Source organism: Desarmillaria tabescens, assembly GCF_030435595.1.
Source record: "Desarmillaria tabescens strain CCBAS 213 chromosome Unknown EV420scaffold_20, whole genome shotgun sequence".
NCBI lineage: Eukaryota > Fungi > Basidiomycota > Agaricomycetes > Agaricales > Physalacriaceae > Desarmillaria > Desarmillaria tabescens.
Genome location: NW_026848319.1, coordinates 721,129 through 743,332, shown reverse-complemented (window position 1 = coordinate 743,332; position 22,204 = coordinate 721,129). Strand labels below are relative to the sequence as shown.

General features: G+C 48.7%; 12 protein-coding genes across 12 annotated transcripts; 7 read left to right on the top strand and 5 right to left on the bottom strand.

Annotated features, from left to right (window-relative positions):
* The first annotated feature begins 78 nt into the window (after positions 1 to 78).
* On the top strand, positions 79 to 1,947 carry EV420DRAFT_484562 (uncharacterized protein). The gene is made up of 5 exons (XM_060482341.1): positions 79 to 222; positions 276 to 724; positions 786 to 1,014; positions 1,077 to 1,749; positions 1,799 to 1,947. The coding sequence occupies exons 1-5, from the start codon at positions 136 to 138 to the stop codon at positions 1,891 to 1,893; spliced, it is 1,533 nt and encodes a 510-aa protein (XP_060330187.1). The 5' UTR covers positions 79 to 135; the 3' UTR covers positions 1,894 to 1,947.
* EV420DRAFT_484555 (iron-containing alcohol dehydrogenase) lies at positions 1,906 to 3,303 on the bottom strand. Its single transcript, XM_060482340.1, has 3 exons — positions 2,828 to 3,303; positions 2,402 to 2,768; positions 1,906 to 2,353 (listed from the first exon to the last, which is right to left on the bottom strand). The coding sequence occupies exons 1-3, from the start codon at positions 3,194 to 3,196 to the stop codon at positions 2,031 to 2,033; spliced, it is 1,059 nt and encodes a 352-aa protein (XP_060330186.1). The 5' UTR covers positions 3,197 to 3,303; the 3' UTR covers positions 1,906 to 2,030.
* Positions 3,304 to 3,470: 167 nt separating this feature from the next.
* EV420DRAFT_484543 (uncharacterized protein) lies at positions 3,471 to 5,040 on the bottom strand. The gene is made up of 3 exons (XM_060482339.1): positions 4,593 to 5,040; positions 4,195 to 4,535; positions 3,471 to 4,140 (listed from the first exon to the last, which is right to left on the bottom strand). Exons 1-3 carry the CDS (start codon positions 4,832 to 4,834, stop codon positions 3,542 to 3,544), a joined length of 1,182 nt encoding a protein of 393 aa, XP_060330185.1. The 5' UTR covers positions 4,835 to 5,040; the 3' UTR covers positions 3,471 to 3,541.
* Positions 5,041 to 5,215: 175 nt separating this feature from the next.
* On the top strand, positions 5,216 to 6,495 carry EV420DRAFT_1643733 (uncharacterized protein; the record flags this gene model as incomplete). The annotated part of the gene is made up of 3 exons (XM_060477551.1): positions 5,216 to 5,233; positions 5,284 to 5,502; positions 5,554 to 6,495. 3 exons carry the CDS (start codon positions 5,216 to 5,218, stop codon positions 6,493 to 6,495), a joined length of 1,179 nt encoding a protein of 392 aa, XP_060330184.1.
* Positions 6,496 to 7,999: 1,504 nt separating this feature from the next.
* EV420DRAFT_1643732 (uncharacterized protein) lies at positions 8,000 to 9,399 on the bottom strand (the record flags this gene model as incomplete). Its single annotated transcript, XM_060477550.1, has 5 exons — positions 8,000 to 8,524; positions 8,563 to 8,961; positions 9,012 to 9,026; positions 9,098 to 9,328; positions 9,382 to 9,399. 5 exons carry the CDS (start codon positions 9,397 to 9,399, stop codon positions 8,000 to 8,002), a joined length of 1,188 nt encoding a protein of 395 aa, XP_060330183.1.
* A 760-nt stretch (positions 9,400 to 10,159) lies between these two features.
* On the top strand, positions 10,160 to 10,794 carry EV420DRAFT_1547907 (thioredoxin-like protein). The gene is made up of 3 exons (XM_060473368.1): positions 10,160 to 10,416; positions 10,472 to 10,542; positions 10,600 to 10,794. The coding sequence occupies exons 1-3, from the start codon at positions 10,271 to 10,273 to the stop codon at positions 10,677 to 10,679; spliced, it is 297 nt and encodes a 98-aa protein (XP_060330182.1). The 5' UTR covers positions 10,160 to 10,270; the 3' UTR covers positions 10,680 to 10,794.
* On the bottom strand, positions 10,782 to 11,341 carry EV420DRAFT_1621026 (DNL zinc finger-domain-containing protein; the record flags this gene model as incomplete). Its single annotated transcript, XM_060475640.1, has 2 exons — positions 10,782 to 10,932; positions 10,989 to 11,341. The coding sequence occupies 2 exons, from the start codon at positions 11,339 to 11,341 to the stop codon at positions 10,782 to 10,784; spliced, it is 504 nt and encodes a 167-aa protein (XP_060330181.1).
* Positions 11,342 to 12,673: 1,332 nt separating this feature from the next.
* On the top strand, positions 12,674 to 13,999 carry EV420DRAFT_484275 (3-hydroxy-acyl-CoA-dehydrogenase). Its single transcript, XM_060482336.1, has 4 exons — positions 12,674 to 12,933; positions 12,995 to 13,418; positions 13,483 to 13,806; positions 13,863 to 13,999. Exons 1-3 carry the CDS (start codon positions 12,896 to 12,898, stop codon positions 13,801 to 13,803), a joined length of 783 nt encoding a protein of 260 aa, XP_060330180.1. The 5' UTR covers positions 12,674 to 12,895; the 3' UTR covers positions 13,804 to 13,806; positions 13,863 to 13,999.
* Positions 14,000 to 15,175, top strand: EV420DRAFT_484276 (3-hydroxy-acyl-CoA-dehydrogenase). The gene is made up of 4 exons (XM_060482337.1): positions 14,000 to 14,176; positions 14,236 to 14,476; positions 14,549 to 14,710; positions 14,766 to 15,175. The coding sequence occupies exons 1-4, from the start codon at positions 14,139 to 14,141 to the stop codon at positions 15,084 to 15,086; spliced, it is 762 nt and encodes a 253-aa protein (XP_060330179.1). The 5' UTR covers positions 14,000 to 14,138; the 3' UTR covers positions 15,087 to 15,175.
* Positions 15,176 to 15,837: 662 nt separating this feature from the next.
* Positions 15,838 to 19,021, bottom strand: EV420DRAFT_1547892 (RTC4-like domain-containing protein). Its single transcript, XM_060473367.1, has 6 exons — positions 18,917 to 19,021; positions 18,679 to 18,862; positions 17,713 to 18,628; positions 17,598 to 17,659; positions 17,106 to 17,547; positions 15,838 to 17,048 (listed from the first exon to the last, which is right to left on the bottom strand). The coding sequence occupies exons 1-6, from the start codon at positions 18,935 to 18,937 to the stop codon at positions 16,085 to 16,087; spliced, it is 2,589 nt and encodes an 862-aa protein (XP_060330178.1). The 5' UTR covers positions 18,938 to 19,021; the 3' UTR covers positions 15,838 to 16,084.
* An 88-nt stretch (positions 19,022 to 19,109) lies between these two features.
* EV420DRAFT_1547886 (KptA family-domain-containing protein) lies at positions 19,110 to 20,407 on the top strand. The gene is made up of 5 exons (XM_060473366.1): positions 19,110 to 19,590; positions 19,683 to 19,811; positions 19,862 to 19,958; positions 20,015 to 20,083; positions 20,141 to 20,407. Exons 1-5 carry the CDS (start codon positions 19,354 to 19,356, stop codon positions 20,335 to 20,337), a joined length of 729 nt encoding a protein of 242 aa, XP_060330177.1. The 5' UTR covers positions 19,110 to 19,353; the 3' UTR covers positions 20,338 to 20,407.
* Positions 20,408 to 20,538: 131 nt separating this feature from the next.
* On the top strand, positions 20,539 to 21,995 carry EV420DRAFT_484153 (GroES-like protein). Its single transcript, XM_060482335.1, has 5 exons — positions 20,539 to 20,962; positions 21,008 to 21,089; positions 21,137 to 21,320; positions 21,387 to 21,787; positions 21,844 to 21,995. Exons 1-5 carry the CDS (start codon positions 20,709 to 20,711, stop codon positions 21,961 to 21,963), a joined length of 1,041 nt encoding a protein of 346 aa, XP_060330176.1. The 5' UTR covers positions 20,539 to 20,708; the 3' UTR covers positions 21,964 to 21,995.
* Positions 21,996 to 22,204: the final 209 nt, after the last annotated feature.

Here is a 22,204-nt window from a genome sequence, read left to right as displayed (position 1 = left end):
CAAAGATATGCGTTGTCGCCGAGAAGTATGTTGAACTGTATTTTCGGCACGACACTGTTCGTCGGGGATCCGGGCCGGCCTTTCCGCTTCCCACCACCACATTCTCTTGAACCCTTCTGCAAGATTTTAGTCAAGATGGCCAATATATACGACTTGCCGAACGAGATACTGTTGATTCTCATCTATTTTCTCGATATATCAGACATACTATCTCTTAGACAGGTACGACCGTACCCTTCGTTCAGATCAAGCTCTGGTATCAACAACTTATCCAGACATGCCATCTAATGCATGCAGCCATCCAAGACAAATCTGTTTGGACTTCTCTTCTAAAGCAGCAGAAGTACCAAATCCCCTTTGTTGCGTCCCTCCGCGAACCCCATTCGCCCTATGTCCTTGGCCTTGATGCATCTGTCCTCCAATCTGAGGTGCTTACTGCCCGTCGCACCGACCGGCTATGGCTAGCAAACAGACGCCGTCCTCCCATCAAATTGTATCCTAGCGGAAACGTCCAGCTCATAGGACTGAACGTGTTCCTGGACAAGTGGCTTCTCGCCGTATACGGTGAAGGCATGCACCTATGGGACCTAGACCTGAACCTCTGCAGTGAATTCCCGGGATTCCGATGTGCGAGTTTGGCACTAAGTAAATCAGGATTTGCGTCGTATACAGCAGCGTTGGATGACTCTAATGCCAGGATACTAATCGTGCTCAAGAAACATTCGTAAGTTACCTCTACCGAAAAAAAAGATAGAAACAGAGTATAAACTTACGCAATACCCCAGGTCTATAAGCCCTTTTGTAACGCTCTTGTACGAGATACCCTTGGTGTCGCCCCACTTTCATCTTGTGTGTAACATCGGATCTAACCCTCTGTATTCGCCGCGTCATATCGATCCGGTACATAACGTTGTATTGTCTTCACATGCATGTTCTGTAGAACTACTGGATTGGACGAAGGAGGATTCGCCTCCCGTTATGATTACAACCAGAGGAGAGAATCTAGAAGAGATGGTAAGCCTCAAAGACGACACGTATTAAACTCGGAATTTAATCGCGCCTATTTTCTATCATAGTACACCGCTATCCAGGATGTCCATCTCTTTGGACCATATATGATCGTGTTCAAGACACGTTCAATCGAACTGCATCCTTTGCCAAGCGATCTACGACGCGGACTATCGGCACTCCAACATAATCTCCCTATACTGAAGCACAAGTTCTCCAAGACGTTCCGTAGCTTTGTTATTTCAGAGTTCACCACCAACGAACCCTCAGACATTCTTACACTGGACTTCCTTGCTTTAGATGTTATTCACGGCCTTTTCCACTACACTATACAAGTCACCATTTCTGTGCCGAGTCTCCAAGTGAACCTGACTGGCCTGAACTCCCTCTCGAACCTCATCTACAGACAGTCACCCATAAAACCGTTCGTGCTTCAAGATGCATATGCAGATCCCAGACACACGCCACTCTACGTGCAAGAATCCAGTGTTTTCGAGAGCTCCCCGGAAGCTCCACCTGATGTCTGGGCCACTCGTGAAGATAACGCTGGCGGATTCATTAGTGCCTACTGTATGGGACCTCAAGCGATGAGAGCGGTCTGGATGGAGCGGAGTCGTGGTAGCATGGTCAGAGAGATCGTGGCAGCCCGGTTGCAATGCCCATCTGAAGTCCAGGATCTAGAAGAGGTCATGAGTATTGATGCGCGTATTGTGCATGATGAGAGTTCATACGATTTACGAGGTTTGGCGTCTTTATCTGGCTTCAGAAAATAGGCTAAGCGATCACGCAGAGGACTTTACGCATTGTGCGTTGGGAGAGGCCACGGGACGCATTATATTGGGTAACAGAGCAGGGGACCTGTTTTTGTTGAGTGTAGACAAGTAGAAAGGACCACTGATTTTGGAATGTTTACGAATTCATGTAAACTTTGGGTGGTAGGGAGACGTCATTCCGTAGCATTCAATGTTGTACAAAGGATTTTTACTACATACATTATACCTCGAGTAAACATCTTCTCGTTCTCAGGTTGGTCGCACTCCCTCATATGCGTTTTTCAGCAGTTGAAAGAGCTTTGCCCTCTCCAGAGGCGCAGGGTTAGGATACGGACTCTTCGAAGCGATGTCTGCTGCCTTCCCCAGGTCCTCCTCCTTCATACCTAGTTCCTTCAATGTAGACGGTGCCCCAAGACTCTTGGAAAGATCAAAAATGCCCTGCGCCGCATTGGATACGCCGAGACTCTTTGCGACCTTTTCCATCGCTTCCTGAGCGTAAGGCGCATTATAAGCCATTGAATGAGGAAGAATGACGGTATGAGTTTCGGCATGAGGCATGTTGAAGGTACCACCTTCACTCGCTTGAGTATTCACCTTCTAATCGACCGAATGACACCTACCAAGAGTGTGGCATAGCTTGTGATGCAGCCCCATTCCTACTGCACCTAGACATGTCCCACATGCCCAGGCGCCATACAAAGCTTCGCTCCGTGCGTCAAGGTTCTCAGAATCGTTCATGATGACAGGAAGCGCTTTAGCAATACTCGAAATTCCCTGTACGGCAAGAGTGTCGGTGATGGGACTGGCCTCTTTTGAGTAGAGGGCCTCAACAGCGTGCGCGATGGCATTCAATCCGGATGTGATGGTCATCCGCGGTGGCAAGGTCACGGTCAGAGAAACATCATAGATGATCACTTCCGGAAGAACTTTAAGGGTCTTCTGAGTCGTTTTCAGTCCATTTTCAGTCTGACCAATGATGGGTGTCGCCTACAAGAGTATTCATTCAGTATTAGATTGTTCATCATTAAGCAAATCTACCGACTCACCTCCGAACCAGCGTATGTTGTTGGAATAACAATTTGTGGTAAATCGGTCCTCAGCGCGATTGCCTTCGCCAGACCTATGGTAGAGCCGCCCCCCACGGCAATGACTACATCAACGCCCAGTTTTTGAACTACGCCAATAGCGTCGTCCGTAACATCCGTTGGTGTGTGCATCGTCGCATTCGCGTATCTGCCGACCGCTTTGTCGCCCACGAGCTCTTTCACCTTCTCCCCCACTGCTACCTGATGAGGCGTAGTCAATATCAAAGCCTTGCTGCATCCAAGGCTTGTTATCTCTTGGACGACTTGGTCAAGAGTACCATTACCGAAAATGACACGGGACGGAAGTGCATTATAGACAAAGTTTTTCATGGTGGCAGAAGAAGAGAAGGAAGAAGCGATAACGAGATCATACTGCGTATCTTAAGTATAAGAGAAGATCGGCCCTCCGACCTGGGAGCGGCCTCCACAAAGCAGTCGTTCCGGGTTTCGGTCCGTGTTACCGCGGGGTAAAGTTTTCCTTTGGAGGAAGACTCAGATTGCTCTTAGATCTCAGCATTTGAAGATCGCGCAAGGAAATTGCGAGAATCGGACACAGTTTGGTTGCTAAGATATATTCCTTCAGGTTTCAATACAAGCAATTATTCTCTATTCAGGCTGTATGACCGCGCATCTGTAAATTTACAAGTGTATGCAACAGGCTTGGAACTCTAGCGCTTAGCTCCCGCACCCGTCATTTGACATGCGTCTGATTTTATACGGTCGGTGCGAGAGCTCTTGGTCTACCGAGTCGGGACTCTCGTCTCGACTCCGCTTGTTGCTTTGTTCGCCTATAACAATATTTGCGGCTTGCTTCGGGGCTGAGATTGCGTCTGAGAAAGTCTCACGAACTTTCGATGGGTGGACCTGGGAATCTGTATCGAAGGCGGACATCATCTGCTTTTTCTCTTCCTTGGAGCCTGCACTATCGTTATTGATTGTAACATCTGAGGGAGCCCCAGAGCATAGACTGGCGCTAACAGATAAGGTACTTGACGAGGCCGCAGAGGAAGAGGGTATAGGAGGGCCAGCATAGCGAGAGGAAACCGGAGTTCGTGGGATCTGAGGAGGTGCAGCCAAGACGAATGTATTGGAGCGAGGACGAGTACGCGGTACGACATTAATTGCTCTGACCACAGGAGCAGACGTGGCAGATTCATCATGGGCGGAGCAAGTAGTGGAAATTGTAGGAAAGTTGTCGGTTTCAGAGTCTTCAGACTTGATTTGATCTGTACGGATGTCCCTAATGAAGGCTCCAGTGTGAATGCCACCTTTGTCTAAGAAAATTGTTAATGAATGTTGCTCTGCGCTACGCGAAAGAAGACTTCTACCATGTATTGGTTCGTCCGATACACGAGTGTTGAATTTGCCGTTGCGTTCAACCTCGATGGTCTTCCCGCTTCCTCCAAGGACCTTATCATCCGGGATGAAGCAACAACTGAATGGTGGTTGGTCCCGGCTTGGAGAATTCGTGTTAACGGCGTTAAGAGTGAGATCAAACGGTGCGGCAGAGGTCTTTGGGGAGTCAAAGAGATCTTCCAAGAGAGGAATGCGTGAGAAGTCGATGTCAGTTGACGGTTTCGCGTGTCGTTCGTCATCGACGCGTCGTATTTGAGCCATAGGCGGCTCGACAGAACTAAGATCAATCTTGTATTCAAGAGTCACGGGCATCCTGCGACACCCGAGCATCAGATTATATCAAGGAAGGGGAAAAAGAATCGTAACGCACAGATCGGCTAGCAAGCTATTGAACAACTCTATTTGAAAACTTTTGATGCCACTGGCGTCCTTTGGTAAATTCTGTAGGACGATTTCACAAAACCGCTTGATGGAATCTGGGGTGTCATATGGAAGACAAGAGGCGGCCTTGCTGAGTTCCGCGCATAAAGGGAAAATGCGATGGTGTTCTGAGCAAATCGACGGTCGGTGATGGTCTTGTGCAGGATTTGAGGGAGATTCTAGTTGAGACATTGGTACGAGGTATACAGTAGTTCACCTGGTAGTGAAAGGGAGAACGGAAGACGGAAGATGTCGATGAGAAGTGGCAAAGTAAAGTCATTTTATAAGCTTTGCGTTGCCTCTTGACAAGCAAGACAATTTGATAAAATGCTTTGGCCAGTGGCCACCGGACAATTGTTCGCCTTTTTGAGCCTATCGTTTGCGTCGAGAAATTTTTATACAAGGAAAGCAAGAATTACAGGACCACCTGCTTGACGATGGCGACATGGCGGTTGAAGTGAAAGGGCAGTCTGCTGACTAAATTAGAACACACAGCGGCCAATGATACCACCATGACGATTCAGCCACAATGTTGTCTTACCGCCTTTTCAACGACACATCCAAATGGTTTCAATGGATCCTGCGTCGACGGTAAAGAGTGACCTTTCTGGGCATCTTGAGTAATTCTAACGATTGACCAGGAAAATCCCTTACAGATTCTGCTGAAGCAGCTTGAAGCGAACGAAGTGGATGCACTCGCGAAAGAATGCGGTATGACTGGAGGTATCGACTCTGTGGAAGTCTTGGACACAGCCAGATCACAAGCCTTGCAGATGGAAGAGGATGCGAAGGTCTTGCGCTCAAAAATTGCAAGGATCGAAAACGGTACTCTCCGCTCAGAGCTGACAGCTTTCGCGAGGGTAAGTATGTATCACTTCTATCTTGGCCTCATCTCTGAACATTTATTGCAGCCTCCCCGCGCCATTGACGGTTCCCGTTTCTGGGCAGTCCTTATTGGCATTGACGGATACAGAACTAACCCACTGCGTGGTTGCGTGTCGGACGCGCTAGAGATGAATGACTACTTACTCAATGATCTCGGTGTCCCCAAAGAGCACATCCAGCTACTTCTCGGTCCCTCTGGCAAACACTGCGACCACTGTCTTCCTGTCGAATATTCCAACCCTAGTCGCTCGAACATCATCAATACACTTTGCGAACTCATTACCAATCCTAAAATCGAGAAAGACGATAACATCGTTATCTACTTTGCCGGGCACGGTTCATGCTATGATTATCCTGACTGCTCATATCCCAGGAGTTACAAGTATGGGAACTCGGAAATTTCTTTTGGAAATCTGAGAATGATTAGATCGCTTTGCCCCATCGATCGTGAGGCTTGGGGCAGTTCCGTCTGCAAAGAACCCGACATCAGCAACCGAGAGATTGACGCCATTCTCAATCAATTAAGCCTTGAAAAGGGCCACCACATCACCTTCATCCAGGATGCCGGTAACGGTCTAACAATCGAATACCAAACTTCAGAAATGCGCAACGTCCAAGCATTGCACCCCGTCGACTTCGTTCGCATGCTTGAAGCAGCCGATGACACCGCTCGGAGGCTCCCAGCCTTTCGTGAAAAACCATCCATATGGGAGCTGGACTGGAACGAAGATAGCGCATCTCACGTAGTCTTGGCGGCGACTGAAACCGGTCATTATACTCATGAAAGACAGTATGGAGATACCGGATTCCATGGCATTTTCACGCGCTCATTGGTTCTCATGCTCAAATCAGACGAGCTGAGAAAAAGACCAACCTTCCGTGATCTCATTTCCTGTCTTCCACGTACTATGCAGACAGCCGTTGTCTCTGGGGAACATAAAAATGCACCTCTCTGGTATCAAAAATGACGTACCAATGTGTATTCAATCGTCAGCCTTGCTCGGACTGGAATGTGTGTAATTATCTGTATCTCTTATCTTGAGTATCTCCTCTTGCTCCTATCGTCACCATTGTTAGTCGTCCTGGACAGCTCTGTTGTACTGGGAGGTGTCGCTAATGATTATTGCACTTAATCTCGCTCAAAAAGGCTCAAGCAGTTCCCAATTACAGACCGCCTCCTCCCATCAATCAAAAACCCAGGATAATTGAATCGTCGGCATTTAGCACTGTCTCTCTTCAGCCTAGTTCGACGAAATAAATGCAAGAGAACATTAGCCTGCTGAATATTGAAATATTAGTGTAGACAAAATGCTCGTCCGGCGCATTTGTGTTTCAAGATAAATGGAGATCATTCGTACATCCCTCAGGTTATATCATCTGCTCGGGCTCCTGGTACGAGAGACTAGGTATGGTGAAGGAACATATACTTGTCGTGAGGGAGGTGCTATATCTCATTGTCGTATGACTATCTAGATCCTGAAAAAGGTCCCTACTCACGACAACTTAACAAGAACCCGAAATTAAATCATTATCCATCTATTCCGATGAGGGATTAGTTTTCTCAGTAGAGACAAAGATTGGAGCTACCATTTTATGAATCAGAGACAAGCACTGAGAGTACTGAGGTATGATGTGGCGTAGTATATGTCGACGTTACTTGGGTCAATGGGGATAGAACCAATTTCTCTGCTTGGGCGAAGCGTGACGTGGTTGTGCCGGTGAACCATACACAGCATGACACAATCGAGGCGAAATGTGTATAGAATTTTGCATATGAAAGTCAAATGGCTGATCCATGAGATTACCGGTGTTCGAACAGGAAGTTTTCTCCTCGAACCAGTAAGCGATGGCGCTGCCTCCGATTCAACTTAGTACCCCCCCGGCATTTGTTCAAGGAACTGGCTTTGCGTCTCTGCAAATGCATCATTGAACCCAAGTTCATGATGACCTTTATAAAAATACTGATCATGGGCTCACGACTTTGGAGAGCTTTTGATTTTTCTTGAGTTCCATTACTTGCAGCCGAAGTTCGGTTTGGTCACTTCGGTGTGGGTTCCTGAGGGCCGTCGGGCAGTTTGTAGCCTGGCAAGTACTGCGGCTTTATTATTGGCTTGAAGGCACATCAGAACCTTGAACGAACCAGACTGAATGTACTTCCGGGTACTATGACGTCACCAACCATAACCACAAACACATGCAAATTAGAAGCGATGCACCATAACTCGACGTAAATGATAAACGGTATAAAGAGTATGTTCGAAAGTCTTAATCGTCACGGAAATTACATCGCGCTTCGAGTTTCAGGTCCAGGTATGCTCATCTGACCTTGCCCGAACCTTAACCTGCACCACATCTAAACATGAAGGTGCGATTCAGATTCAAAACGAGTTCACGAGGTTCTGCAGTGCAACAGGCGATGCAGATCTTCTGTCGTTGACATTGATATCAGCATGAGTACAGCTGAAGTCACAATCAAGAAAGGGTACTACCTGTTTTGGGCTCTTCCCCCTTCTTCGGGTCCTCTGGTCCCCCCGTCTTATGTTCTTGCTCTTCGATAGGCCGTGGCGGCACTGGCAGGGAACGACGGTACCAAAGGGGTTCATGCTTGCGGTCCCCCCTAACAACTGGTGTCCGGTCGGTCCACGAGGGCATAGCCCTGAGAAGGTCAGAGAATGTACAATCCGCCGTAACCTCGTTCGACTTGAGGGCGCGGAGCAAAGCGTCCGTAAATAGGCCACAATAGTCGCCAGAATCAAGACGGATCGCTGTTGCCAGTTGAAATGACCTGCAGGCGGCCAACAAGACGTGTGATGCCGTATCGGCAGTCCATTTCTCTGTCCACACAGAGTACTTCTCGTGCTTATCAGGGTCAGGATAGGCCTTCATCAAGGCATCTGCAGCTGTCAGCATTTTGCTGAGGAGCTCTGGTGATGCGATGAGGGGAGGGGTATAGCGTACAGAAGCACTTGTTTGCGAGCCAGCCTCTGCCTGGTTATTCTGCCCGAATGCCAACAGCAATCTGCTATAACCGTCACATCTGAGCCCTTGTCAAGCGAGATTTTCCTGAGGAGGATATGCAACTCCCGACTGCTGATGTCAGGGACGATGGGTAGAGATGTGTCGCCGCCAGCGCTCCGGTCGAGAGGACAAATGGCTTCGACAGAGTCCAGATGTGAGACAGAGACTTCGACGGCATTGATGTTGTAAGTGTTGGCGCTGACAGTATAGGCAGCTCCGTGACCGGAATAATACAGAATTATCCCTTCATTCTTTGTCACGTAAGGGCTGGCAGCTAGTTTTGCTAAAGTGTCGATGGTATTTTTCCGCGCGGGGTCTTGAAATTCGAGACCGTCCGTAGTAGTTGTGTTGCCGTCTGAGGGGTCGAGAAGCAGCTGCATGCGCTCAGGTGGAATTTGGAGCGTCTCGTTGAAATACTAGTTACATATTGAGACTGTATCCCACACACAACCCCATAACGCGGTACCACCAGTATAGCCATCTATGCCAATCAGGAAGGCCCAGAATCATCTACCGTCAACTTAAGGAGCTTGTTAGTCGGCTAAAGCATACAACTATTTGCTCTACCTTATCTAGGGCCGCGAATTTTGAGCGGAGACATTGGAGCTCATGCAGATTTTGAACTTTTGCGCGGAAGCGTTGGAGATCCTCCTCCATTTGAATAAGGCGTAGCTTGGCTGCAGCCATTACTTCGGTCTCGTCGATAGTGCCATCCCCAGCCAGACCAAACTCAATCGCCAATTCCCTCTCGAGCTTTTCATAGCGCTTCATCGCTTCCATTTCCTAGTCAACCATTAGACTGGATAGTTGTAAATACCAGGTAAAACCAAACGGACCTCAGTCGACATTGCCATGTCGCCAATTATATACGTGGCAGTCCTAGGCAATTGAAGGACGACGTTCAGACCAACTAAATCAGAACCAAAGAGAACAGTGAAATTCCAGCCACCACTAGTGTAGAAAAAAGGGAGGATGGTCGAGACGAAGAGACAGTAAAAGAAGACGAAGGCTAGCCGTGGGTTGAAAATGAGGGGGATCTGCGAAGAAGTAAATCAACTATCGGCATACCTAATCGGCGTAGTAATAAGGATATAATAAGACATCCTGTGGCTCATCTCGCGATTTACCGATCTCTGATAACTATAAGAGACAGGGAGAGAAGTGATCAGGGCGTACGAGCTTGATGGCACAACTAGATGACACGAGACGGCACCCTATGGCAACATGAATAAACTGAGGCTATCAACTGCTATGAGGCCAGTGATGTACATGACATAGCAGGCGTTGACGAAATGCTGAAAAGTCTTGCATACTGTTCAGTTCTTGCACAGTGCTTTCCAACGCGACCAATCGCGAGTTGCGGATTCGGAAGGGCTGAAATGATGTCATTTCAGAAAATATTCTTCTCCCGGTCATGTGATCGGTTTTCTCACTCAGCGACCTCGGACTTCGACTCGACCTTGCCGGTACATTCCACGTTTCCTTCCCTCGTTACCTTTCGAGTCTCTATTGTAAAAAGATGTTTGGAGCTGCAATTAGGTCTTCGGTGTGTCCTGATTACCCGTGACGATATCTCATTCCTTATGTTTGCAGACGGGCTTGCTTCGGTCCTCAGTGACGGCTGCCTTGACCTCAAGTCGAACTGTCGGCTGTCGACGTTTCCTATCCCAAGAAGTACGGTCGAAGATCCAAGCTGCCATTACCGAAACTCCAGTCGTTCTTTTCATGAAAGGCACTCCGGATTATCCCCAATGTGGTTTCTCGCGAGCAGCGATTCAAGTGCTGGATCTTCATAACGTTCCGGCCGAGAAAATGAAGACGTTCGATGTCCTGGAGGATCAGGAGCTGAGGAATGCGATAAAGGAGTTTTCGTGCGTTACCGTGCCGCTTTGACGTTACTCAGAGTGCTGATCACAAGGTTCACAGTGAATGGCCAACGATACCACAGTTGTATGTAAAGGGGGAATTTGTTGGTGGATGCGACATCCTTCTATCCAGTGAGTAATGATACAGCTGAAGTTAATATTATCTCTAATGTATATACTTTTCCGTAGTGCACCAATCGGGTGAATTAGAAAAACTTTTGGCAGAGAAGGAGGTCATTCCCAAGGTGGAAGAGCCTGTTTCTGCATAGATTCAGAATTCGTTGTCTCCTTCGTCTATACATGTCACTGTAAATGAAGGAATTAGTTGTCCCTCACAGCTTCTAATATAAGTCGTACTCACCTCATGCACCTCACTCATCAACATACTCAATATCACCATCCATTCCCACCCGACCGTATTTCACTTTCTCTCCGCGGGCTTTCACCAAGTCTTCGATAGTCCGTAGTTTCCCATCTTCGGTGCCCTCTTTGAACCAACCGAGATGATCAGCAATGAGATGCCTAGAAAGAGCCCCGTTAGAGCAGCAGCAATCGTGGTTTTTTGAACTATCACATACCGATTCTGACAGCCTGGGCACTGGACAATGACGATCCCCTTCGTGTATGCACGCTTCGAAAATTCATGCGAGGAGCGTGTGCCGCAATCCTTCACCGTGCATGTAAAAGTCATCGATAGCCGCGGCTCCATGGCTTCAGGAAGCTTCTGTGAAGTAACCGTCTCTGTAGACGATGTTATAGGTGTAGAATAGTGTCGTGAGTTTAGGAACGGAGACGCCATTTGCAGTCGAGATCCGCCCAGCCGTAGGCGAAACATAACTTTGACGGTCGCTGGGAGAGAAGCATGAGGGACGAGGAGACTTCGAAGGGGAGGCGGTATTCCTGTATTTCGAAACAGCCTAGACGGTAGCATAGTAGTAATCGACAGTGGCTGAGAAAAGGCAAACTGAGCGAGAAAGTCCGCTGACGCGAGGCACCGGCTCCGGGCCGCATACTGCTGACTAATATGAGCTTCTTAGTTTCCCCTACCTTGGCCATTCCTTATTGGGACCTTGTGCCGGTACCAACACCAACACCATGACACGGACAAAGGTGTCTTTTATTATCCAGGAATTAGGTAACGTTCTAACCAAGTTGGGAGAAATCTTCACAATTGCTATTGATTCTTCCTTCGGACCTCATCTTGGCTGAAACTGCGATATCTGTATCTGAGCGCTCTTACTCAGACATGACCGCCGTCGCCGGTCGATGACTCTCTCTTGCTCACTGTTCATATGGGTCTTTTCCACCACCGCTTAGTGCACCGATATTGGCCGCACCGTAAATGCGTCGCTTAAAAAGTATATGCAAATCGAAATTGAATGGAGGCTTCTGATGACTCACACCTTTCTTCGGGTTAGAAAATTGGTCTGCAATTTTTTTCCACCTGACAATGTCATTGATTATATTTTACCCTCTGATAAGCGGCCACAAACGCCAAGCTGTCGGTGAGTGAATTGTTTCGCTTCGGGATCTTTTTTTCAATTGTGAGCATCGTTCTAGGTTCCGTGGCATGTGCTCCGCCCAAGGTGATTCTGAGTCGCCGTCCGCGGCGTCGTCGGTCAGAAAAAGACGACGTGGTATCCTGTATCTCGCAAAAATCTGGTCATACGACTGTACGTTAGTAACATTGTGTCGGTAGATTTCTTGGGCCGTTCCAGCGCTACAGTACCCAGGTCCTTGAGTCTCGACACAGGCGGTCCCGGGGAAACTTTGTTTAGTGGCCACAAGCTCCTTCAACAAAGCGCCTGAGGTACTGGAGCACTCATTTGTGTTATCCTCTTCCGATTCGCGTAGTATGGTATGGACTCTATCATGGACGAGGCCAGGCCTTTCGCACATTGGCATGCGCAGAAGCAAAGTCAACACATATGTGCGACGGCATCGCGTGTACTCACAGTGCCCACCTGGGGGATGCTAGACCTTTCTCGATTAGCATTTAAGTAGATACAGGGTTCAAGTTGAAGCCGCCGATGATTACCAGGTCTTCTTACATTGACGTTTCTTCGATAAGAAGCAGGACAAATGCTGGCGCTTATACATGAGCACAAGTCAGAACGAATGGAGATGACAATGGCTCGAATCACGCCGGAAAACAGTAAATTGATGTATCCTATGAAAAGAAATTTTCGGAATTGCAAACATTCATTTTAATGCTCCCTTTTCGAGGGCCCCTCTCCCAAACAAGCAAGACCAACCGACACAAGGAGGGTTAGCATTAAGCCAGTCTAGATTCATTTATGTGCACATGGATGAACTGAGAAGCGGCCCATGACTGAACACTTGTTTTGGGCGGAGGTGATTTCCTCATTGGGCCGCGTGCCGGTTAACAACAATCACGTTCTGTGTACTGCCGTACCCCACAAGTTGACCACATCCCCCATCTGTCCTATCTGTTCGGTGTGTCTCTTCCCTTCTGAAGCACAAGATGAAGATTGAAAACAGGACATTCATTGTTTCCGGTGGGTTAGTAGCATACAAATCACTTCTCTAAGATTGTTTCATCAACGGATGATCATCTCAACAGTTCATCTGGACTTGGTCTCGCGACAGTGCAAGATTTACTCAGCTCCAAGGCATATGTCTCGATAGTTGACCGTACACCTCCCCCCTTTGACGTGGCTGCCAACACAACTGTCGCGTACTTCCAAACAGACATCACCGAGCTTGCAGAAATTGAACGTGCGGTGGAGCAAACCGTGTCATGGACCAAGGAAACTGGGGCCCCATTAGGTGGGGTGATTAATTGCGCTGGCGTCGCCACGGCGGCCAAAATTCTCGATGCGAATAACGAGCCTCATGCTCTGGATCTGTGGGATTTAACGATTGCTGTAAATCTCACTGGCACGTTCAACCTCACTCGGTTGGCTTTGAAACATCTGGTGGATGTCAAACCGGAAGGCGGTGATGGCGAACGCGGAGTGATCGTAATGGTCGCCAGTGCAGCTGCCGTGAGTGATACCAGTCGTTCCGTGCAGATATCACGATGATACTATGTTGTTTTGTTCGGATCAGTTTGAAGGGCAGCCGGGCCAGACGGCTTATGCTGCCACAAAAGGCGCAGTTCGCTCCATGGCTTTACCCATGGCGCGTGACTTGGCGAGGCACGGTATCCGCGTCGTTACCATCGCGCCCGGTGTGTTCGAGAGCAGCATGACCAAAAGCATGCCGGAACGGACGCGTAAAAGCTTGAAAGATAGCGGCTTGGTATTCCCCCGACGGTTTGGGCTTGCGGACGAGTTTGCTAAGACGGTCCGATGGGTACTAGAGTGTGCATATGTGAATGGAGAAACCGTCAGATTGAGTGGTGCAGGCCGTTTGCCAGGGAAACTGTAAAGGGTAAGACCATTTTAAATACATCCTCTCACTGTTCACTTACTAGTTGCATCCTGCAGCATGCATTTAAATGCTGATTTTGTATTATTACACATGGCTGTAAATGATTGCTACATAGCCAAAATCGTCCCATATCCGGAAGTAATGCGTCCCTTTGGGAAAATTTGCATCATCGGAGGAGTTTTGCAACCGACCGCAACACTGACCGTGGAATACCGATCCAATCATAGCACATCTGACGGAAAGCATGATGGATCATGGCAAGCTCCTCCTAATCTGGCGTATACTACTTATACAGTGGGCATGCTTTTCGACGCGTCCGCGATACCCCTTCGATGAAGATCGAAAATCGTACCTTCATCGTCTCCGGAGGGTAAGCTAGCTCTGATGTACTTATCGTCTTCTGACCTTTTTTTTCTAATCTGTTCGCAGGGCATCTGGGCTTGGTCTCGCTGCAGTCAACGAACTTGTACACTCCAACGCTTTCGTATCCATCCTTGACAAGGATATCACAAATGTCAAGCCATCGCCACGACTACTCGCGCTCAAGACGGACATCACGAAAAATGATGAGATTTCTATCGCTCTTGAACGAATCGTGACATGGACGCAAAAGACCGGAGCACCGTTGGGTGGTGTCATTCATTGCGCAGGCATCGGTGTTCCAGGACTAGTAAGTGAGCGCTTAAGGCAGCCACGTATTACGTCGTTACTCCCTTGATTTTAACCCCGAAAATCCATATAGATGATTAACGTCAACGCCAGTCAAGTATGGGATGCAACCGTTTCGGTTAACCTATCAGGTACATTCCATCTTACCCAGTTGGCAATGAAATATCTGGTGGGTGTACCTCTGTCGGAGGATGGAGAACGCGGGGTAATCATTATGGTATCCAGCTCGGTTGCTGTCAGTATATTATCTCTTATTTTCTTGGCCGAACTTCGCTAATGCACCGATCTAGTATGAAGGACTTGTGGGACAAGTCGCTTACGCTGGATCGAAAGGTGCTATACGATCAATGACGCTACCGATGGCTCGTGAACTGGCCAAGTACGCGGTTCGTGTAGTCACGATCGCTCCGTCATCGTTCACGACACCAATGACGGATAATTTCGGCTCCAACACGAAGCAGGCGTTGTTGGAGAAGGCTGTGGTCTTTCCTAAGAGATTTGGGCATCCATCAGAGTTTGCGCATACCGTGAAATGGGTGCTGGAGTGTGGCTACGTTAATGGAGAGTCAATAAAGCTGACTGGAGGTACGAGAACTCCTGTCAAGCTATGACAATTGGATTGGGATATCGATGAGTTTCTCGGATTCGGGCATGTATTTATTTAGTTTCAAGTTTCCGTCCTTGTGATTGACATCCGCGGATTATGATAGAAGAGCACTATTATGTATTACCTCACACGTTGTAAACTGCAATTTTTTCCTATAGTCAAGGGTTCGGCGTCTAGAATGCATGACGACCACCAGTACCGGCGCGTGGACTTCGAAGACCTTGAACTGTGTTTCGCAAAGGGAATCGAAGCGCTCGAGGCGGAGTGGAAGGGAAGATAAGATTTCAAACCCGAGGGTTTTGACGTTCGGAACGGCTAGCTCGATATCTTATGCTTTCTGACAAATAGCACTGTTATCTAGACCAAGCGCCGAGCAAGAAGGTCCTCAAACAGACGGGTGCAACCTGGTAAGAATAAGAACGTAGAAAGTTTCAGGATGGCGTTCGATCGATCCAGCCACGAAGAAGTTTGAGGGTTCGGTGGGTGAGAGAGGATGAGAAGTAGGATACGGACACTGAAGAAGGTCGCCAACAAGGGAACAGCACCAAAGGACGTAAGACAAGACAGAGAACTTCGAACAACGTGTCGGAGAGCACGGGTGACTGAATGATACTCATCGCGACGGTGAAAAAAGCTGACGTGAACGCTCTTGATTGTGTCGGACTAGTACTCATTTCCAGCCATTCATCGTGCGCATCTGTTTCACGAAAAAGCCGGCAGTCAGACAAACCACAGGGTAATCATTTCAAACTCGTAGCAGGTCCAAGATGGAGGAATCTCGTCAAATTTGATTTAAGACACGTCGTTAAGCAACAAACAAGCAGTAATACTCTAAAAGTGTGATGTAACATTAGCATCATCAATACAGCAATATACAGAATGATTAACTTAGAGAGCTAGGAGAATTCAGTTTAGCAGCCATTCAAAACCTTCTCTCGCGGGCTTAGCGCTGTCCATGAGGTGTTCAGGTCAGACACGGGCAGAATGAAGAAGCACAGTCGCTTACTTCCCTGCTCGCCGTTTCAATTCGCGTGCGACCAGAAGAGGGTACGTGGGAGAAACAGGGCGTAGTGTCTCAGCATCATCTACCCTTACGGGGGCCCGAGGCGGCTGTGCTTCCTCGCTAATATCCCGTTTCCCGGATTTGTACTTGGCCAGCTGCTTCGACGCCGTTGATTCTGCATCCGAGGGGGGATCACCGCCGCGTAGACGCCGATGGGCCCTTGATCTACGCGTCCCAGTGCTGCTCCTAGAGGTAGAACTCTCAACGTCCGAAGTAGAACGGCTGCGGGAACGTGAATCCCGAGTAAGGTCGATGTCAACGTGAGACGAGGGCCTGATATCCTCGTCGACAGTTATAATACCGCCGTCGTCGTCGGTGTCCGAAAGCGTTGTAGGCGGAGGAGTTATTTGCGGTTCGGGCTCGGGGTCATCTGATCCCAGAACAAAATCCCCAATCTCCAATTCTTCCGATTCAGAGACGACCCCGCTTTCGCTGGTAGAGTCCGTCGAGGTTTGGGGTTTGTGTTTACGAATGGGCTTGGGTTTCGGTCTGGACGGCGGGGCAGGATCCACGTCTACGATTTCTGCTTCCTGCTTCCTCTTCAACATTTCCTCCTCCTCTCTTTCTTCCTGCTCCAGCTCAATCCGCCTCTTTCTTGCACGCGCCATCACCATCAGATCTGCGACGCCCATAACATCATCGTCCTTCTTTTCTCCCCAACCACTGTCATCTTCAGGGAACATAGCCACGCCGTAACTGGAACTCTCACGGAGGATTTTCAGGGCTTTCGATGGTGAAACATCCATGTCCTGGCGGATTAATCGCACCGCAACCTCAGGAACGAGGATTCGCTGTGTAAACTCGTTGGGCGTCAAGGGTGTTACCTGGTCGGGGTGAATGGATGCAGGCGGGAATAGGTTGAACAAGGTTTGATGTATAATAACGGATCCCTGTTCCCCATAACTAGGCCGCGCGGAAAATTAGATTACACAGACACATTGAATGCGGCGAATGACTCACTATCCAGGCTGAGTTTTCTCAAAGGTAGCGAACTGATTTTTCACCCCGCCAACAGCGCGCGAACCTTTCGCCTTGACTTCTTCCATGATCTCCGTCCAAAAAACACTGCTACTGCGGGCGATTGGATCCGAAATCAATGTATTCAATTCACGCTTCATCTTGTGTACTCGGCCCTCTAATTTCTCCCAAGCGATTTCCTTTGGCCATCCGTTGCGTTCTGCCTCTGGCAGAGTGACGCTTTCAAAGCGGTGACGCTGGCATAGGGCGATAAAGGCCTCTAATGGCGCTTTTCGGCCCAAGGGATTCGTTGGACGAGGGCTAGGCCGGGACTTTTTCGCTATATTAGCGAGAAGTCGGCTCAAAAGGGGTGTCGGGCGATCAGGAAGACGCGTATCGCAATAAGGACAGAGCGTCTTAGGGTCGATGGAAGGATCCAGAAAGACTGCACGCGAATAAGCCGGGTTGGTAGTAGTTTTTGCAAAAACAACTCACTGGCGTTATCAGCCGCGGAGTCGTCTTCTTCATCTGAGTCAGCGTCAGGAGGTGTTTTTAGGCTGTTCGTCACGGTCAATTCATATCTCCGTGTTAGAGTTGAATGAAATCATACATATGCTCTCTTCGTTTCTTCCGTGATTTATCTTCGCCACTCTCCAGGCCATCGGAAGAGCGCTTAGGTGCCCGTGGTGTCAATTGGGGGCTGAAAGCGACAGGAAACGGTTGCGGTCGTCGAGTGGGCTTTGTTTCATCAACACAATTTTCTCCTTCTTCTTCAGAAGAGACGACCCTCCAGCTCTTCGACTTGATAACATCTTTTCCTTGGCTCTTCCCTTTGGTCGGTTGACTGGCAACCCTTCCCTTCCCCTTGACGGTGATAGTCGATTGTTGAGAGTTCAAGGGGGACGGTAGAGGTAGCGCCGATAATTGTCTTAGCCTGGTCGGCTTCTTGTTGGTAGGCGTACTCAATGGCGAGGGAAGGTTCAAGGTACTCTTTGAAGTCACAGGAGAGGAGAGAGGAGGAACACTTGGAAATGGTTGGCGCTGAATAGTCTTCGACTTTGGAGATGGAGACTTAGGCTGAATCTTCTTAGGAGTATGGAGAGGGGAAAGTGCAGGATAACTCTGTGGCTGCGGTTTCATCCTCTTTGCTTTCGGTTTAGAGACAGGCGACGCGCCGCTTTCCTGCGAAGACCTGGCCTCGCGGCTATGAGACCTTTCAGTTCTGGAAGGACCGGGAAATGGCCGTGGTGGACGCGTGGGACGCGTGGGAGGTTCCTTGTTGTCGCTATCCGAAGGAATTTCGATTGTTGGAGATGTAACGCGGTGCATAGGGGCACCACGACGAGTAGACTGAGAGGATGACGCTTTCGCTCTGCCACCTGCACGACTGTAGGTCTTCTTCTGTGGCATTTCTGCACCAAACACGTCTTCGGCAATAGACGAACGGTTCTCCTTCGAGGGGCCATCCTCACTCCCCTGAGACTTCGTCTTCTTGAACCGCAATTGCTTCAACATTTTATCTTTGCCTGGTAGGAAATTTGGGTCGTAAGGATGCTTCGTGCCAGTCTGCTGCGACATAATGAATCGTCATCGTCTCCTCGACTGGGTGAAGAGAGCAGATCCAACTGGTCCGGCGAGTCCGGCTCGGAGTCTGTTTCACTACTCGAGCGACGCGATACTTTTCTGCCCTTCCCGCGTGTTTGTCCTCCCTTGATGTAATGGGTAGACATGTCGACAAGCCCCTGCTCCGTCGGTGGATTCTGTGGTCGCTTGTCAAGACGATAGGTTTTGTCAGTATAGACAGCTTGGTTTACGTCACGGTAACGGTTCTCCATGGCGGACAGCGTCTCCGTACAAGAGGTAATCAGAGGAAACGGGAAACGGGCATTAGAAATACGACGGCAGGCAGACGAAGTGGAAGTCGGTGAAGACGTTCACGAATTGAAATTCGCTTCACGATCTCACGTGACCGCTTGGGCATTACCTAACACGCCGAGACTGAAAATTGCGACCAAGTCTTTTGTGTGTCCGGGTGAATGATTTTACGCTCCCTATCGACTCACAACACAGTTTCGGATGTGGATTGAGGTGGTACGTTGCTATTGTGGCTTGTCCAAAGAATTTGGTGCGGCCGCCACTGAGAGGTTCTTGCCAAGCAACGCCATACTTGACTCAAAAAGGATCTTTCTGCTCGTTCCTCGCACTGGGTTAACTTCTTGCAATCACCTCACATTCAAGCCACAGTCAATACATGGAGTCGTCATCGCAACCATCGAAAGCGCCCCAGAAGAACAAAAAGTCTGGATCTCCGAAGAACAACCAAGGGCGTAAAGGGAGCGGCGGACAGGTCTCTTCCAAATTACGAGGATTTCCTCAGGATTCCCCTGAAGTGCGGATTTCGAAGACGTTATCGTATATTCTGCGGCACGGAGCGCAGAAGGAAGGGATTCCCATGCGGGAAGATGGCTATGTCAAGGTCACTGATCTCGTACGTGTTCCATTTTTTTTTTCACTCGTTCCATGAAGTAATACGACGGCGATAGTAGATGGAAAACCCAAGACTGAAAAGTCAGCCCATAGATCTGGCTACTACTGCAGGGTATTGTCAAAGCAGATGCTAAGCAGCGGTATGACTTGATCTGTGAACTGAATCAGATATCAGATGAAAGCGTTTGGTGGATCAAGGCCAACCAGGGTCATACCATGAAGGTCTGTGTAATATCTCTGCGTATCTCCAGGTGTATTTACTCGGTGCTCAGGATGTAAAGCTGGAGCTGAAGCCAGTGTTATCGGTGTCAAATATTCCCTCCGGGGTTGCTGTCCATGGAACGGATATCAAAGCTTGGGAAATTATTTGTTCGCACTTTTCGCTTTACTTGTGCCAAACCGTTTTTGGTTAACCGCTATCTTAGCCACTGAGGGCCTGTCCAAAATGAAGCGTAATCATATACATCTCGCCCAAGGCCGTGATGCTGTCAGTGGTGAGTGATGTTATCACTTAGGGCCTCTGCCTCGATTGAACATTCTGCCCATCTCAGGCATGCGCAAGACCTCCAAGGTTATTATATATATTGACGTCCAAAAGGCACTCGATGCGGATATCAAGTTCTTCCTTTCGGATAACGGGGTTGTCCTCACCGAGGGCGATGAACGGGGATTCTTACCAGTGCGGTTCTTCTCAAAAGTGGAGGATGCCAACGGGGTGCCTTTGAAGGGTTGGCCGGTTACTGCATGACCCGATGTCCCATTGAGTGGTATTAACTCTCACGGTACTTTCTGGCGCGCGTGTTGAATTTACTTGTCGTAGGAAGAAATTTTTTAATCACCGGAATGAAAAATTTTAAGCGGTAATATTGCATTGACGTTGCAGAGCTCTGAATTGTCGTCCGAGATGGCGAACCAAAGATTCCCAATTTGTCTCCGGCTATCACCCACGCTTCGACTCGTGCGGTGCACGTTTTTTCATTGGTGGCTCATCGATTTGTCTTTCCACGACCCTCGAAAACCTATTATCGCATGCCTAAATGATACTCTAGCGGATCAGAACCTGTTGACAAGGGGATCTACATATAATGGCGTCATCTACAATCTCTTTTCATTACAATCATGCCCCAGCAAAGAGCTCTTGTTCTTCAGTCCAGGCAAGCGCAGTTCACACTCGAGGCGCGCCCGATCCCGACTGTCGGCAGGGGACAGCTCCTGGTTAAGGTTCTCGCCGCTGGATTGAATCCCGTCGATTGGAAGATACAGACTTATGGCGCGTTTGTGAATAACTACCCGGCCGTTCTTGGTACCGATATCGCTGGAGAGATCGTAGACATTGGCGAGGATGTCATCGGGTGGTCGAAGGGCGACAGAGTGTATGTCGTCGATCTTCTTTCGTGACGCCTTCTCATCGCTTCTAGTGTTTATCAAGGGTCATATTTCGAAAACGACGGAGCTGGGTTCCAGCAATACTCTTTAATCGCCGCAGATTTTGTCGCCAAAGTGTGTTTACATTGCTTATCTTTGATTGCGACCTGAATTTGCTGTAGATTCCGGAGAAAATGTCCACTGATGAGGCGGCAACAATAAGCGTGGCATTTGCGGCGGCATGTATGGGCCTTTTTGCTGAGGCACCGATTGGTCTTGGGCTCAATCCTCATTTTTCGTGGGAGCCCAAGTTCACGGGGAAAACTACCGTTGTCATCGGTGGAAGCACATCCGTTGGACAGTATGGTTCGTAGGGTAATTTTTGCCATTGTTGGTGCGCGATACTGATTATCTTTCCGTTGCCTTGCGTAGCCATCCAATTGCTCAAATTCGTGGGCTTCTCCAAGATCATAACGTATGCTTCTGCGCGTCATTTCGACTACTTAGCTACCCTCGGGATAACGGACATCATCGACCGGGGAACGACACCTCTGAACCAACTTCCCCTGGCGGTGAAAAAACTCACTTCCGATCCGTTGTTCGTGGTCTTCGATGCACTTGGGTTTCCAGAAGCCCAGCAAGCTGGCTACGACATGTTGGCAGAAGGAGGTCAGGTCATGACCATTAACAACGACCAAAGACCCCAGAAATCAGAAATTGATGGAAAGATATTCAGGGATGTTCTGGCCACGGTTCATCTACCTGCACAGTCTGACTTCGGAAAACGAATGTTCCGAAGTTTGGGTAAATTCATAGACAAGGGGGTTATCAGGGCGAGTTGCCGATTTTTTGACAATTATGATGGTTTTTAATTTTACTTCTTTGTTAGCCGAATCGCTTAGAGGTATTGCCTAATGGTCTCTTGGGTATCGTAGCCGGATTGGACAGGCTGAAGAACAATCAGGTCAGTGCTGTAAAGCTGGTCGCACATCCCCAGGATACAGAGTGAATGGGGAAAGGAACGTAGAATTAGAGATATGTGTTTATAATGGGGATATGTATCAACGTAGCGTTTACGAATACCAGGGCGGTGGCGGATGAGAGAAAGTGATATATATACGTCTCCGATCCTCGAATACTTTGTACTTTTTCGGTCTAGGTCTGAGAATTTGAGGACGGGAGCCGTCGTTTTTGACACGCTGTAAAGAGCTGAAATCTATCGAAAGTGGGAGTGCATGCCTTTTTTGCGT

What these genes read in the sequence shown, in the direction of transcription:
- EV420DRAFT_484562 (XM_060482341.1), top strand. Translation starts at nt 136, where the DNA reads ATGGCCAATATATACGACTTGCCGAACGAGATACTGTTGATTCTCATC. An exon ending in ATCGTGCTCAAGAAACATTC is followed by an intron (nt 725 to 785) that starts GTAAGTTACCTC and finishes GCAATACCCCAG; the next exon opens with GTCTATAAGCCCTTTTGTAA. An exon ending in GAGAGAATCTAGAAGAGATG is followed by an intron (nt 1,015 to 1,076) that starts GTAAGCCTCAAA and finishes TTTCTATCATAG; the next exon opens with TACACCGCTATCCAGGATGT.
- EV420DRAFT_484555 (XM_060482340.1), bottom strand. Translation starts at nt 3,196, where the DNA reads ATGAAAAACTTTGTCTATAATGCACTTCCGTCCCGTGTCATTTTCGGT. An exon ending in CAACATACGCTGGTTCGGAG is followed by an intron (nt 2,769 to 2,827) that starts GTGAGTCGGTAG and finishes ATACTCTTGTAG; the next exon opens with GCGACACCCATCATTGGTCA. An exon ending in CAAGCTATGCCACACTCTTG is followed by an intron (nt 2,354 to 2,401) that starts GTAGGTGTCATT and finishes AAGCGAGTGAAG; the next exon opens with GTGGTACCTTCAACATGCCT.
- EV420DRAFT_484543 (XM_060482339.1), bottom strand. Translation starts at nt 4,834, where the DNA reads ATGTCTCAACTAGAATCTCCCTCAAATCCTGCACAAGACCATCACCGA. An exon ending in AATAGCTTGCTAGCCGATCT is followed by an intron (nt 4,536 to 4,592) that starts GTGCGTTACGAT and finishes CGGGTGTCGCAG; the next exon opens with GATGCCCGTGACTCTTGAAT. An exon ending in ATCGGACGAACCAATACATG is followed by an intron (nt 4,141 to 4,194) that starts GTAGAAGTCTTC and finishes CAATTTTCTTAG; the next exon opens with ACAAAGGTGGCATTCACACT.
- EV420DRAFT_1547907 (XM_060473368.1), top strand. Translation starts at nt 10,271, where the DNA reads ATGAAAGGCACTCCGGATTATCCCCAATGTGGTTTCTCGCGAGCAGCG. An exon ending in AATGCGATAAAGGAGTTTTC is followed by an intron (nt 10,417 to 10,471) that starts GTGCGTTACCGT and finishes CAAGGTTCACAG; the next exon opens with TGAATGGCCAACGATACCAC. An exon ending in ATGCGACATCCTTCTATCCA is followed by an intron (nt 10,543 to 10,599) that starts GTGAGTAATGAT and finishes ACTTTTCCGTAG; the next exon opens with TGCACCAATCGGGTGAATTA.
- EV420DRAFT_484275 (XM_060482336.1), top strand. Translation starts at nt 12,896, where the DNA reads ATGAAGATTGAAAACAGGACATTCATTGTTTCCGGTGG. An exon ending in ACATTCATTGTTTCCGGTGG is followed by an intron (nt 12,934 to 12,994) that starts GTTAGTAGCATA and finishes TCATCTCAACAG; the next exon opens with TTCATCTGGACTTGGTCTCG. An exon ending in TGGTCGCCAGTGCAGCTGCC is followed by an intron (nt 13,419 to 13,482) that starts GTGAGTGATACC and finishes TGTTCGGATCAG; the next exon opens with TTTGAAGGGCAGCCGGGCCA.
- EV420DRAFT_484276 (XM_060482337.1), top strand. Translation starts at nt 14,139, where the DNA reads ATGAAGATCGAAAATCGTACCTTCATCGTCTCCGGAGG. An exon ending in ACCTTCATCGTCTCCGGAGG is followed by an intron (nt 14,177 to 14,235) that starts GTAAGCTAGCTC and finishes ATCTGTTCGCAG; the next exon opens with GGCATCTGGGCTTGGTCTCG. An exon ending in TGGTATCCAGCTCGGTTGCT is followed by an intron (nt 14,711 to 14,765) that starts GTCAGTATATTA and finishes GCACCGATCTAG; the next exon opens with TATGAAGGACTTGTGGGACA.
- EV420DRAFT_1547892 (XM_060473367.1), bottom strand. Translation starts at nt 18,937, where the DNA reads ATGGAGAACCGTTACCGTGAC. An exon ending in AAGAAACGAAGAGAGCATAT is followed by an intron (nt 17,660 to 17,712) that starts GTATGATTTCAT and finishes CGTGACGAACAG; the next exon opens with CCTAAAAACACCTCCTGACG. An exon ending in GAGAAAACTCAGCCTGGATA is followed by an intron (nt 17,049 to 17,105) that starts GTGAGTCATTCG and finishes CGCGCGGCCTAG; the next exon opens with TTATGGGGAACAGGGATCCG.
- EV420DRAFT_1547886 (XM_060473366.1), top strand. Translation starts at nt 19,354, where the DNA reads ATGGAGTCGTCATCGCAACCATCGAAAGCGCCCCAGAAGAACAAAAAG. An exon ending in ATGTCAAGGTCACTGATCTC is followed by an intron (nt 19,591 to 19,682) that starts GTACGTGTTCCA and finishes GTCAGCCCATAG; the next exon opens with ATCTGGCTACTACTGCAGGG. An exon ending in AGGCCGTGATGCTGTCAGTG is followed by an intron (nt 20,084 to 20,140) that starts GTGAGTGATGTT and finishes TGCCCATCTCAG; the next exon opens with GCATGCGCAAGACCTCCAAG.
- EV420DRAFT_484153 (XM_060482335.1), top strand. Translation starts at nt 20,709, where the DNA reads ATGCCCCAGCAAAGAGCTCTTGTTCTTCAGTCCAGGCAAGCGCAGTTC. An exon ending in CCGCAGATTTTGTCGCCAAA is followed by an intron (nt 21,090 to 21,136) that starts GTGTGTTTACAT and finishes AATTTGCTGTAG; the next exon opens with ATTCCGGAGAAAATGTCCAC. An exon ending in TAGACAAGGGGGTTATCAGG is followed by an intron (nt 21,788 to 21,843) that starts GCGAGTTGCCGA and finishes CTTCTTTGTTAG; the next exon opens with CCGAATCGCTTAGAGGTATT.